The following is a 12,770-nucleotide window of genomic DNA, read 5'->3' on the forward strand; positions in this document are numbered from 1 at the left end:
CCGTCGGAACAAGCCGGGGGTGTACAGCCGCGTCACCAAACTGAGGGACTGGATCCGAGAAACCACCAACGTGTAGAGAGCCACTGCGGGGGGGGGGGAGGGGGGTCCCAGCATACTGCCAAAGACCAAAGAGTAGGGCCAGATCCAGCAATGGAAATACAAACACCAGCGCCCCAAATCAATATTACCCGGGACTTTAGGGACTCAGGACGTGAATTTTTTTAAGAAAATGGTGCAGTATGCTGAAAACAAGGCCTCTGCACAATTAAGACATATTTGCATTGCTGGATCTCCAGGTATTCCGACGAAGAGCATTCAGGCTAGGATTATTTAAATGTGGGAAAAATACAGAAGGCAGTTTATCGCCTGCATGTTTTGGAGGTATAAGCATATCTAAAAGTAATACCAGCTACTGTATTTGGTCAGATATTATGCAACAATGCTGGTGTGTTTCCAGCATTGCGTCGCCGTTTTTGCACATATCAAGTCGCATCAGCATGGGGGCGGGCATGAAAGTGGACAAGTCTTAACGTCGACATTTGAGTCGATCGTCAAGCACTGGAAAATGGATTTTGTTTGGGAGGGGGGATTTTTAATATATTCAGTTGATGGCCAAATTGTAAATATTTTTGTTTAGTTTCTCTACCCATTATTTTAATGCCTCTCGTGGCCTCTGAAGTATTGAACGATGTATCACAATCTTGAATAATTTATGAGTGACCAAAATACTTTTGGAGAAGTGAGTTCGAATCCAAACTTTTTAAACTTGAGGGACTCTTAACATTACCCAGCTGACCAGGAATTTATGCTGAGGTTTTGTTTTGTTTTTTCTCCTTATTTTTATATTTTCCGCTTGAACCTATGTCAGTGCTCATATTGTATACACTTCAGTAGCAATATATTGTGCATTTTTCTCTGTTTAAGTCCAAAAACCCCAGTAGACATTTTCCCTAACATTTTCCAATGTTTAACGGATATGCGAATCCTTTGCGAATATGGATACCCAACCTGGAAGCCGTATTGAGACTGGGGCGTGACGTCAGTCTCGTCTGGGTACGGTTGTTGCACCGCGGGGCTTTGTGGGGGTACGAAGCCCAAGGCTGCTGTGGATCTTTCAGTCCAATGAGAGTCTCCACAGCACTCGACAAGACAGCGAGTTGAGGGCATCTTCACTGAAGCTATTGGCTGGAGACGCTCCGTTGAAAGTTATTCCCATCTACCGCCGTCTTTGTTACAAGAAAACAATGTCGAATTCTTCTGAAATCCTCTCTCGAAACCCTTCAGACTTTTCTCTGAGGTCTTCTGTTCGGCCTGCGTTTCTTCTCACAGAGTAAACCCGACTAGTGTTTTCGGCGAATAACCCTCAATTTTTTATCAGAAACAAAAGATCCCTGTTACATGTCAAAGATGAGTTCACCGCGCTGAGCCACGCATACACTCCGTACGGCTGAGGGACGTTCCGCGATCTCCGGGCGTTTTAGCAAATGAGTTGGGGACGGCGACTGGGTCTGGGTCTTGTAAATATTGATCTTGATGTACAAATCTTTTCATGAATTGTGGACTGGTATAAAGTGTTCATTGGATCATGACAATAGTTAAAATATTTTCTTTTGTATGTTTGTATGTGAAAATATTTTTATAACAAAGATCTATGTTATATACACAATAAACTAGCTTAATTCGAATCGATGCTGCCTTAAATCTTTTTTCCTGCGAACGTGGGAGAGATGCATTTTGGGTTCTGTTCCCGTCATGTTGGAAAGGACACCACACCCTGTTCCTTCACAACGTCATCAGACTCCTACCTATTTTAAACTTTCAGCTGAGGTGTTTCTGGGAGTAATTCAGCAGTTGTTGTTTTTTATTTATTTTTTGCTTTTATAAATAGAATTCACTTGCTTATTGACAGAACTAACATGTCAAACCCACACTGTCACATCGTGCCTTCTATCTGTATAAATTCTGTCACGCGCAATATAGTTGGTGACTTCTGGCAGTTGAGTTAACCATAGAGAGCTGTTCACATCTCATCTGTCTTCAGAATACACAGAATGTCTGGGGAATACGCACATCAGAAAGACAGCGCTGCTAATTTGTGTGTTCACTCGCTCGAGGTACACATCGCTTTGTTTCCAGTCCCCGAGGCGCTGCTGGAGCACACCTCAACGCATCGAGTCAATCAACCCACAAACAAGTTTATCTGAAATGGATTTATTTAAATATAAATATGTGTACAAAGTTACAAGCAACAATAGCTCCTTTTATTTAGCAAATAAAAATCTTAATACATTATTTTAAAAAAAGAAAATGGCAATTAGTCGTGTTCCGGAACTTTCTTCGTCTCTGCTTTCAGTGATGGACAAACGGAGTAAGGGAGAAATGGTGAACCGATAAAATCAATTAAGATAATATATATTTATGTCATAAAAAGATGCTATACAATAGAGCAGCTTACACGCTGTACATTAAGGCTTATATAAAATATAAAAATAAAGACAAGCAATGTTTTTCTTCCATTTCACACTTCGTGACGTTCTTGGATTGGGAACGGCTTAGAGGAAAATGGCAGCGCACAGTTCCTGCCATTTTGAACCCGTGTCCATCTGGGTCAGGTAACGTATACAAATCTCTCACACTGCAAATGGACATTAACGAAAGTTGAATCATTTCACTTATAGACACATCATCTGCATGCAACAGATAGAAAGAACTTTGTTTTCCCTTTGTACAGGTGATCTAGTGTTCCTGGGTAGTACAGTGTCTGTAAAGGTATCGCAACAACGGCAGGTAATCTCACTGATCACGTGGTTGTTCTCCAGCTGCCCCACTAGGGACCCAGGCTTGGTCGTCGTCATCTGAAATCCACCTTCGGTCAAGTTTACAACCCTGTAGCGAAAACAAACTGCCCTGGAAATTGGAACAGTACTGTTTTTTTTTCTTGTTCATTTTTTTTTTTTTTTTTTTTTGTTATTCTAGATTTTATCTTTTGAAGGCCTGTTTGGCTGCTGTACTGAACACAGTCCTAATCCTAAAGTAAAGACTGAGGTCAGAGGTCACCACCACTGCCCCCCTCCCCTCAAGGGTGCCTTCTTTGGGTATCATCTCCCAATCTTTGCTCACCATCAAAAACAAATGGAAAATGCAAAGTCAAGTCTGGTCGAAAGATGCCAACTGCCACTCTCTGACCGCTTAACTTTTTACTTATTTTTACCCACCCCACCTCAGCTGTGATCTCTCAGGCAAATTTCTTCAGTATAAATATGTCCTTTGATCCTCTCCCCAAATGATTTGGGAGGGCCCTACTGATTTATAATTTCACTATTTTTATTTTTTAATTTTTTTTTTTTAATTGGGCAAATCCCAGCGAATGTCGCTTGGCTGCCCTCCCTGTCTCTCTCTCTCTCTCTCTCGCTCTCTCTCTCACAGTTTCCAGTCCTTCTGTGTGGCCCCATCCATTTGTAACGGATAAAGACAGCAATGTGCTTGGATTTCCTTTGCATGCCGACAAACACCAAACAACCACAATGTCTTTCTTTTTTTCTCAGGCCTCTTACAGACACAAGACAAAAGTCTCTGAATCGATCCAGAAGAAGTATAAAACGGCTTCGATGGGGATAATGCAAATTTGATCAATTACACACCTTTCAAGAAAACGAACACCAGGCAATGCACCTCATTGAGGACAATGGTTCTGATTGGGCATCTTCGTGTCACGAATGAAAGCTTCATCTGATCAAGAGCGCGCGAAACCAATTCGACGACAGCACAACAATAAATTAAGAACGACTACCCTTTGTCTCGGGTCCCGAATATCCGACATCTTCCACCCTCCAAAAAGAAATTCACATCCGTGAGGGCGATGTTGAGATGCGAGATGTCCGTCCGTGTCCGTCAGTTTTCTCCATTGTCACTTCGTTTCTTTATTCTTCTGGGGAGGAGAGGAGGTGTGCGTGAGGGTCTCTGGGCGGCCGCGGGGCCCCGGCCCCCCTGGTCAAACGTGCGTCTGCATGCGCTGGGTGGAGGGCCGGCCGTAGTCGGACTGCTGGGAGGAGACCTGCGACGAGGCGTAGGAGAAGCGGGAGGAGCCGGACACCTTGCTGGCCTGGTCCGAGTGCTCGTAGCCCTCCACCTTCTCGTACGCGGCGGCCGGCTTCACGTAGCTGGTGAAGGCGCGGCCGTAGGTGGCGGGCAGGTAGGCGGAGCCCCCGTACAGCGGCTCCGTGGGGTAGGCCGCCGCCGCCGCCTGCTGCTGCTGCTGCTGCTGCTGCTGCTGCTGCTCGTAGCTGGAGCGCCCCCCGGTGGTGGTGGCGTAGCGGTGCGAGAAGTCGTAGATCCGCGGCTGCGTGGCGCTGTGCTGACCGTACAGGGGGCTGGGGGAGGGCAGCTGGGACGGCGTGTACACCGGCCGCGCGTTCGGCACGTACTCCGAGAAGCCGCTGCGGATGTGCCGGTCCTCCTGCGCCCGGACGTTGTAGTAGCCGTTGGTGGGGTCCTGGGGGGAGGGAGCGTCACGTCAGTTACGGCTACAATCGCACTCCTACGTCAGGGTGTATAACCATAACCATAACCAGGGGAAACCCTAGAGCGGTGTACATCAGGGTGTATAACCATAACCATAACCATAACCATACCCAGGGGAAATCCTAGAGCGGTGTACATCAGGGTGCATAACCATAACCATAACCAGGGAAAACCATAGTGGCGTACATCAAGGTGTATAACCATGGGAAACCATAGAGTGGTGTACATCAGGGTGTATAACCATAACCATAACCATAACCAGGGGAAATCCTAGAGCGGTGTACATCAGGGTGTATAACCATAACCATAACCATAACCAGGGGAAATCCTAGAGCGGTGTACATCAGGGTGCATAACCATAACCATAACCATAACCAGGGAAAACCATAGTGGCGTCCATCAAGGTGTATAACCAGGGAAAACCATAGAGGGGGGTCCATCAGGGTGTATAACCAGGGAAAACCCTGGAGGGAGGTACAGTACCAAAGAATAACCACAGAGCAACTTGCCCTTTTTAAACACACAGTCCATTTACACACCTGGGCACATACCAAAGCGATTGAGGGTCAGTATCTTGGTTAGGGGTGGCAGTACCTCCTCACAATTGAACTCGCAGCTAAGTTACAAGCCCAGTTCCCAACCATTATACTCCACTACCTCCCAAATCCCTCCATCAGACTCTTGTCCAGAGCAGTGTACAATGATATGGATATGAGTGTGTCCAGTGTCACGTTTCGTCAGATAAGCAGCAACGACTGGGTAACACTGAAAGACCAGGGAGCGGATAACTAACTAATCATAACTAATCTACTCACAACGCCAACCTGGAACCGTGACACAATCCTGAGTACACATAATACCACAAGAGCCCGTTTCCCACCGACGCTGTCTGCGGTGGTTTGAAAGGCTGACATTCGCCTTTTATTTCCGCTGGTGTGATGTCTTAAGCATATTGTGCTGAGAATTGGGGCTCAGCATGTTAAATAATAAACGATAAGAAGGAAAAAGCCAGCTCTCATAATTAGCCATAAAAGGCTGACTTTTATTATTCTATTGTTCTGAAATATGTGAAATTGATCAATTATAGTCTGTGCTGTCTTCAGCAAATAAAGAAACCCATGCATGTTCAGTCTGCCACTGGATGCATCTTGAATGCAAATGTATTTCTGCAATTGGAGAGTGGACACTTGCTTTATGGAGACGCTTGCTTTCAGGGAAGGCGAAACCCTTACAAAATTTACTGCAGCTACTGTGAAGTTATACCCTAGTTGATCTGAATTACAATGCGGTTATAATGTACGACAAAATAGTTCTACGTCATGAGCCTTGCACATTACGTATTGAAATGGCATAATAGCTGCATAAATACTGCAATTAAAAACACGTGTGTCCAAAACGTTGCATGATACGGCAGTAAAACTGCAGTAATTGCACTCAAGACAACTGCAGTTGAACTGCAGACTGCAATCATTGTTGTAAGGGAAGTTTGAGCCAGTCCAGGTTTTTTTTAATCCAGGTCCAAGGCCGCTGGGTTTTCAGTGTGCTAACTTTCACAGCTTAAGACCAGGACTGGATCAGTCCGCTGTGTTATCAGTGTGCTAACTTTCACAGCTGAAGATCAGGACTGGATCAGTCCGCTGTGTTATCAGTGTGCTAACTTTCACAGCTTAAGACCAGGACTGGATCAGTCCGCTGTGTTATCAGTGTGCTAACTTTCACAGCTGAAGACCAGGACTGGATCAGTCCGCTGTGTTATAAGTGTGCTAACTTTCACAGCTTAAGACCAGGACTGGATCAGTCCGCTGTGTTATCAGTGTGCTAACTTTCACAGCTTAAGACCAGGACTGGATCAGTCCGGTGTGCATTAGGGTTGCTAGGGTTTTGTGGCCGTACCTTCAAGTCCGAGCGCTCATCTTCCTCTTCCTCCAGAAGGTCGCTGTGCTCGGTCCGGGATGTGCCAGGAGACTCGCTGCTGTTGGGAGCCTGGGGGGGCGGAGAGAGAGTTTAAACCAATGAGCATCTCGCATCTGCTAGCCACAGCGTGGCCTCTCAGTCTGCCCATCATATCCAGCCCTGACCCCATCAAATGATAAAAAAACTAATATGATAAGAGGAGGAAGGTGATTTCTACCATGGGTTCCTTCACATCCTCCTCATCATCGTTCCCCCGCGTGGCGTTGTGGTCGCTATGCACGATCTGGACTCTGATGTCGCTTTTAGAGAGGCGTGTCACCTTCTTGCCTGTGAGGGGGGAGGGGGGAGGGGGGAGACGAAAGACAAGTTCGTTGGATGGCAGAAAAAAGCTCACAATGTTACAGCTGTCACAGTCACACCAGGCTTGTGGAGAATAACAGCGGCTATGGCGCTGCGAAAGGCGCCTGCTGTGGTCACATGACCTCAGACTGGGATCCCGGGCAGTCGCTGCGTCTGCGGTATTTTTCCGGCGTCTTTGCGCTGGGCGGCCCACGCGGGCCTCGTAAAAGCAGGTGTACGCTCTCTCGCTAATTGATGACGAAGCAATCGCCGAACTAATGCAGCTCACTGAAAACCAATAAACACCGTAGCCCTCCAGGACTGGAATGTGAGATTCCCGATTTTAGTGCTTTTAAGCAGATGCGCTCGTAGCCCAAAAAGCCCGAGCTGGATTCCCAAATGGGGGCCTGCTGTTGTACCCTTCAGCAAGGTAATTAACCTGATTCGATTAGGAAAATACCCAGCCACGGAAAACGGGTAATGTGTTTGTGTGTGCTTCTTTAATGAAGGCTATGTACTTACACTTTATAAGGTCATTTATTAAGCACGTACGCAATGCAAGCCGACTTGAGAATGACCTGTGTAAGTATCTGACTGAACTACAGGACCCACGCATGAGCGCTTTCCTCTAGCCTCACCTTTCCCAGAATTCCTGCAGCAGAAGGAGACCAGGGTGATGACGCTGATGAGGAGGACGCAGCCTGCCCCCACCGCGGCTCCCACGATGATCAGGACGGGGACGGCCTCTGTGGGGGGGGGGGGGAGAGAAACGAGAGTCAGTCTGCCGTCCAGCGCTAAGAGCCGGGGCGCGTTCAATGGGAAGAACCTTTCGCCATACGTTCCCTCCCAACGGTGCGCAACGTTTCGAGATACATCTGCTCCCGTTGGGTTGGTGTGTCCGCGGTGGAGCTGAATCCAGAATGACCGTAAGGCCTAAGAGCTTTAAAGCCCGGAGAGCGCTTTCTCAGATGTCACAGGAGCAAACCGTACGACGTCAGTCAGTCCGCCCACGGTTTGCCACAGGATGTTCGACCAGCTGCCGTTTCTGTTTAAATAAAGGCTTCGCTACGTCTCGTCAGGGCCGAACAGGGCCCAGGTATCTCCCTTCCCCGAAAAGGGGCTCCCGCAAACCCGTTTAGCGATTCCGTCTGCAGTGCGCCGGGACTCAAACGCCTCCCCCCCGTGTCCCTGCACCCTTGCGATTGTCTCTAATCTCTCCCGAGGCAGGGTAACAAGGCCTGACACGCAGCAAAAGCAACCGACGCCAATCTAATTAGAGATTCCAGGAGATAACCGCAGCCTAACTCTCGGGAGACCGCTCTGATACGTTGACGCAAATTGGCGGTGAGGACCTTATTTCTGGTGTCTCCTGCAACAAAGGCTGAAATGAGCTTGAAGTTGGCCTTATTTAAGTGTCAGCGGACGGATCGAAGCCTTCCACGCCCGCCCGCGACATGGCACCCGGCCGAGTTCTGAAACACCTGTATTTTTCAGATTTATTTCAGCGGCTGATCAATATATGTAATGGCCATATGTATTAATTAAGGCTACCATCTACTGATTAGGTTATATCGATTGTAAATACATAATTATGATGACGGCGGGTTTTGAAATTTGCCTGAACCTGTATTGCCCTCCTGCCAGCTGCACTGATTTAAATTCAGCCCTCCCCCCTTCCCCTCCCCCTCCCCCCTCCCCCCCGCACTGATGTTGTTCCAGGTTGCTCTGAGAGATGCTGGATGTTTTCCAGAAATGAAAGGCCCAGCCTACCTTGCTCTTTGAGGGTGACCAACACGGTGCCCGTTCCAAAGCGGTTCCAGGCGGTGCAGTTGTAGCGCAGCTGGAAGTCCTGGGCCAGGGTCTCGGAGAGGATGAGCGAGGAGAGGACCCCGCGGTCGCTGGTGACCGTCTGGACCGTGAAACGACCCGAGGAACCGCTGGCCAGGCTCACGTCCCCCGAAGGTCCACACCTAGAGGGGGGCCGAGAGAGAGAGAGAGCGTGAGCAGTGCGATCACGTCCGTAGCCCCCACAGCGAGCGAGGCTCAGACTGCGACCGTGCGTGACCGTGACCGAGAACAAAATGGCTGCCGTTCCCCGCTGGGGTTAAAAGCTCAGATCCCATCAAACAGAATCCTCCAGACGTCCCGTAGCTCCCCGCCCCACGCAATCCCTCCCCTCTCCCACTCTCTCATCTCGCCCGGCTGATCCGAAACCCGGTCACGTCAACCGCAGCCTCCATCTCCAACCGGGGAGGTTTAAGATAACTTATTTTCACAGTTTTAAGGCTGCTCCAGTTCTTCTTTGAGAGCAGGACTGTCCAGCTCTCTCTCCTCCACAGATCTTAATTATCTTCTCACGGACTTCTCCGGTATGCGGAGGTCACGCCGGTCGTTATCGAGCGTCTTGATTGGCCGTTAATTGAAAGGCGAACGCGAACGTGGGAGGGGTGGGGCCTTCCTCTGGCTACAGTCAGTTGCCGCCGGCTGTGGGCCGTCAGGCCTGGAGGCCAGGGGAGCCGCGCTGGCAGAGCGGAGACGCGCCCACACGGGAGAGGGAGAGGGAGAGGGAGAGAGGGAGAGGGAGGGAGAGAGGGAGGGAGAGAGAGGGAGAGGGGGAGAGAGGGGGAGAGGGAGAGGGAGAGGGAGTTTGTAGAGGGAATAGAGAGCGGGAGAGAGAGGGAGAGGGAGGGAGAGAGGGGGAGGAAGAGGGGGAGAGGAATGGGGAGGGGGGAGAGAGGGAGAGGGAGAAAGAGGGAGGGAGAGGAATGGAGAGGGGGGGGAAGAGAGAGAGGGAGAGATGGTGGAGAAATGGAAGGAGAGAGAGAAGGAGAAAGGGAGATAGAGAGGGAGGAAGAGGGAGAGGGGAGTGAGAGGAATGGAGAGGGGGAGAGAGAGGGAGGGAGATGTAGAGAGGAATAGAGAGGGGAGAGAGAGAGGGAGGGAGGTATAGAGAGGAATAGAGAGGGGGAGAGAGAGGGTGGGAGGGAGATTGAGAGGGGAATGAGGGAGTGAGAGACGTAAAGAGAGGGGGAAGGGGAGAGAGAGGGAAAGAGGAGGAGAGGTAAACAGAGGGGGAATGGAGTGAGGGAGGCAGAGAGGAGAGAGAAGGAGATGGGATAGAGGGTGGGAGAGAAGTAAAGAGGGAGAGAGGGAGAGAGGGGGAAAGGGAGTGATTCACTCACAATCTTATCAGGAGGGGGGCTGCTGCCCACCAGACACTCCAGCTTGCCTTGGAGCTCTTGACTGCGTGCTGCGTGGCATCCGCCATGAGGATGGGTGGCCCTGGAGTGACAGAGAGAGGGAGAGAGAGGAGGGAGGGGAGGGTGAGTCAGGGATCAGGGGAACATAGCGCCCCACCAACACAGGGAGGAGGACCCAGAGAAACGGATGCTCTCTGACAAGGAGCTGTGCGCTCAAAATAACAGAGCGCTGACAACAACAAGAACCCTGAGAGAGGGAGAGAGAGAGAGATACAGAAAGACAGAGAGATACGGAGAGACAGAGACCAATAGAGATACAGAGAAAGACAGAGACAGAGAGCCAGATACAGAGAGATACAGAGATAGAGAGAGAGAGAGAGATACACAGAGAGACATACAGAGAAAGACTGAGAGGGAGAGTGAGAGTGAGAGAGAGACGGAGACAGAGAGATAGAGAAACCAACACAAAGGCTGAGACATAAAAGCACATTTAAACTCACACAGGCATACACACACTGCATACGAACACACACATACTCTCTCTCTCTCACACACACACACACACCGCGCTCACCATTAACGGTGAGAGTGACGTCCCTCTCAGCCACCCCGATCCGGGGGACTATGGCCTTGCAGGTGTAGGTTCCGGCGTCCTCCTGCGTGACGGCTTTGAGCTGGAGACTGTTCCCGTTACTCAGCACCTGGACGGGGAAGATTCAGAGTCACATCTCCATGACGATTAGACCACCCCCCCCCCCCCTCCCCCTCGCTCCATCAACAACCGCTCCACGTCAACACAGGCTCTTCAATCAGGATGAGAGAATGACCGCGTGCCCCGCGCGTTCCTCTACATTTTAATAACAAAAGCAGGGGGTGCCAGAGGGAGATTGGGCATCGGGAATACGTTTGCCGTTTTGGTCTTTGGTTTTCGCTACGCCCGGGCCACACGTTAGCGCGTTGATCCCAGAAAAGCATCCGGTCGTGATTAACCCGTTTAGCCCCATGTTGAGATGCTCATCGAATCGGCCAATTAATCCGTATCTCGGGGCGACTCAAGGCGCTGTCAGAACGGCCTGCAGAACGGCAGGGTCAGACGGGGTTCTGGAAAAAGCCAAAGGGCTCCCCCTCGGAAAAGCTCCATCACTTCAACCGCCCTCCCGCTCCAAGCCCACAAATCTGCTCGCGCTCCAGAAGAGGCCCTGCTCTTCAGATATAAGTTGTTGACCGCATCTCATAAAGGAGGAGGGGGTGGATGTTAATGACTTCCAGGTCCAAGGCCAACTGATTCCATTCCTGCTTCACCTCCAGTAAGATTCATCTGGGAGAGCAGGTGCCAAACTGTCAGGACCCACCAGTGTGTTTGCCAGATAACTATGAAACAATGTACTCTGGAAAGTATGCTTACTGTTGAAGTTCACAGCAATCAAATTAACTTGTGTTTACTGTGGTAGCTACAGTGTACTTGCAGCTGCTTTTGACATTTCATAAACATTTACAGTTCCATATTTGCATAAGCTCAGACTACATTTCAATAAGTGGTAGGTCCCTGAAAATAGTTTTGCTAATTATGTGGGTTTGGCTCGAGTCTGTCTGAAACTTTTCTGAGACTTCAACCAACGTGGAGGTGAAGGTTCCCTTGGAGGTGGCGCAGAAGACTAGCAGTGTAGCCCATCGTACGCGAGAAATATTTTGAATGCGTGTCTGGAGGGACAGGGGCTTACCACACTGGAGCCCTGCTTGGTCCAGGCCAGGGTGAGGGGCGGGTTCCCGGTCCAGGAGCAGGTGAAGGCCGCGTCCATCCCCATGTCCACCACCATGGGCTTGGGCTCAGACAGCAGCCTGGGTCCGACTGCAGGGCCACACAACCAGGCACAGCCAGTCAGCACGCATCCCCGTGAATACCACATCCCCCATGAGCCTGAGGTCACAGCTATATGTAACAACTTATTTATTATATTTGATATCATTACACTAACAAATGATTACTCGTTTCTGACAGCATTATTCAAATCTGCAGGAATGTTCCGGGTGCAGCCAGGCTGCCGGCACGCGGCTGAGTCAGGCGCTCATCACGCACGAGCCTCGGAGCTTCTGCACTTACACTGAACGTCCACCAGGGTGCTGACGTTGGTGCTGCCGACAGAGTTGGACACCTCGCAGGACACCGGGTCGGTGAAGTATGAGTGGTCCACCGTCACCTCCAGGCTGTCCCCATTGGCCTCCGAGATCGGGACCCCGCCCTTGGACCACCTGCACCAATGAGAAGGGACAGGGGGGGGTCACATGACGAGGGTTAAAACACACCTTCCTCTACCAGCGCCATAAACTACTGCTAACTAACTGTCCCCACCGCTGCCTCCGTACCCAGGCCGAGCCTCATTAGCGTTAAATACGTCTGAAAGGGACGAGTGAGGAGGAGCTGGAGGAGGCGGGCGGCTAAGTAATGACGAGGAGCTGCTTAATTACCTGTATCCAGTGATTTCGGGGTTGGCTGATGCTGAGCAGATGAACAGGACCTTGGCTCCCTCCATAACCGTCTGCGGTTGGACCGACAGGGTGACCGCAGGGGGGTCTGTGAAGGAAAAACCCGGTTATTAAGCGGGGGGGCGTCACCTCCTTCTGTCTGGCCGCCGCAGGTTTGATTAGCAGCGGCTGCCCTTAAGTTAATATCCTCCTTTCAGCATAACGGGGCCGTCACAGCCCGCTAGCACCGCGCCTGAACTGCAGCCTCTCCCTCCACTGCGTTCAGCACTCAGGTCCTTCAGTTAATATCCTCCTTTCAGCGCAAGGGAGGCG

The 12,770-nt window shown here is 50.3% G+C and overlaps 2 protein-coding genes across 3 annotated transcripts in view; one reads left to right on the plus strand and one right to left on the minus strand.

The window, feature by feature from the left end:
• The window catches only part of st14 (ST14 transmembrane serine protease matriptase), a 51,186-nt gene extending 49,501 nt beyond the window's left edge, over positions 1–1,685 (plus strand). For both annotated transcript variants that reach the window (XM_061215986.1, XM_061215987.1), the window contains exon 19: positions 1–1,685. This exon is cut by the window's left edge and continues 86 nt beyond it. In XM_061215986.1, the coding sequence (XP_061071970.1) occupies positions 1–76 (76 nt within the window). In that variant the 3' untranslated portion in view covers positions 77–1,685.
• A 510-nt stretch (positions 1,686–2,195) lies between these two features.
• Positions 2,196–12,770, minus strand: part of kirrel3l (kirre like nephrin family adhesion molecule 3, like) — a 41,758-nt gene continuing 31,183 nt past the window's right edge. Inside the window, 12 exon segments of the mRNA XM_061245939.1 lie at positions 2,196–4,492; positions 6,415–6,504; positions 6,653–6,762; positions 7,413–7,520; positions 8,545–8,731; positions 8,733–8,744; positions 9,957–10,006; positions 10,009–10,056; positions 10,549–10,675; positions 11,696–11,823; positions 12,076–12,224; positions 12,441–12,546. Coding sequence (XP_061101923.1) covers positions 3,992–4,492; positions 6,415–6,504; positions 6,653–6,762; positions 7,413–7,520; positions 8,545–8,731; positions 8,733–8,744; positions 9,957–10,006; positions 10,009–10,056; positions 10,549–10,675; positions 11,696–11,823; positions 12,076–12,224; positions 12,441–12,546 — 1,616 coding nt within the window. The 3' untranslated portion in view covers positions 2,196–3,991.

This window comes from Conger conger, chromosome 1, assembly GCF_963514075.1.
Source record: "Conger conger chromosome 1, fConCon1.1, whole genome shotgun sequence".
NCBI lineage: Eukaryota > Metazoa > Chordata > Actinopteri > Anguilliformes > Congridae > Conger > Conger conger.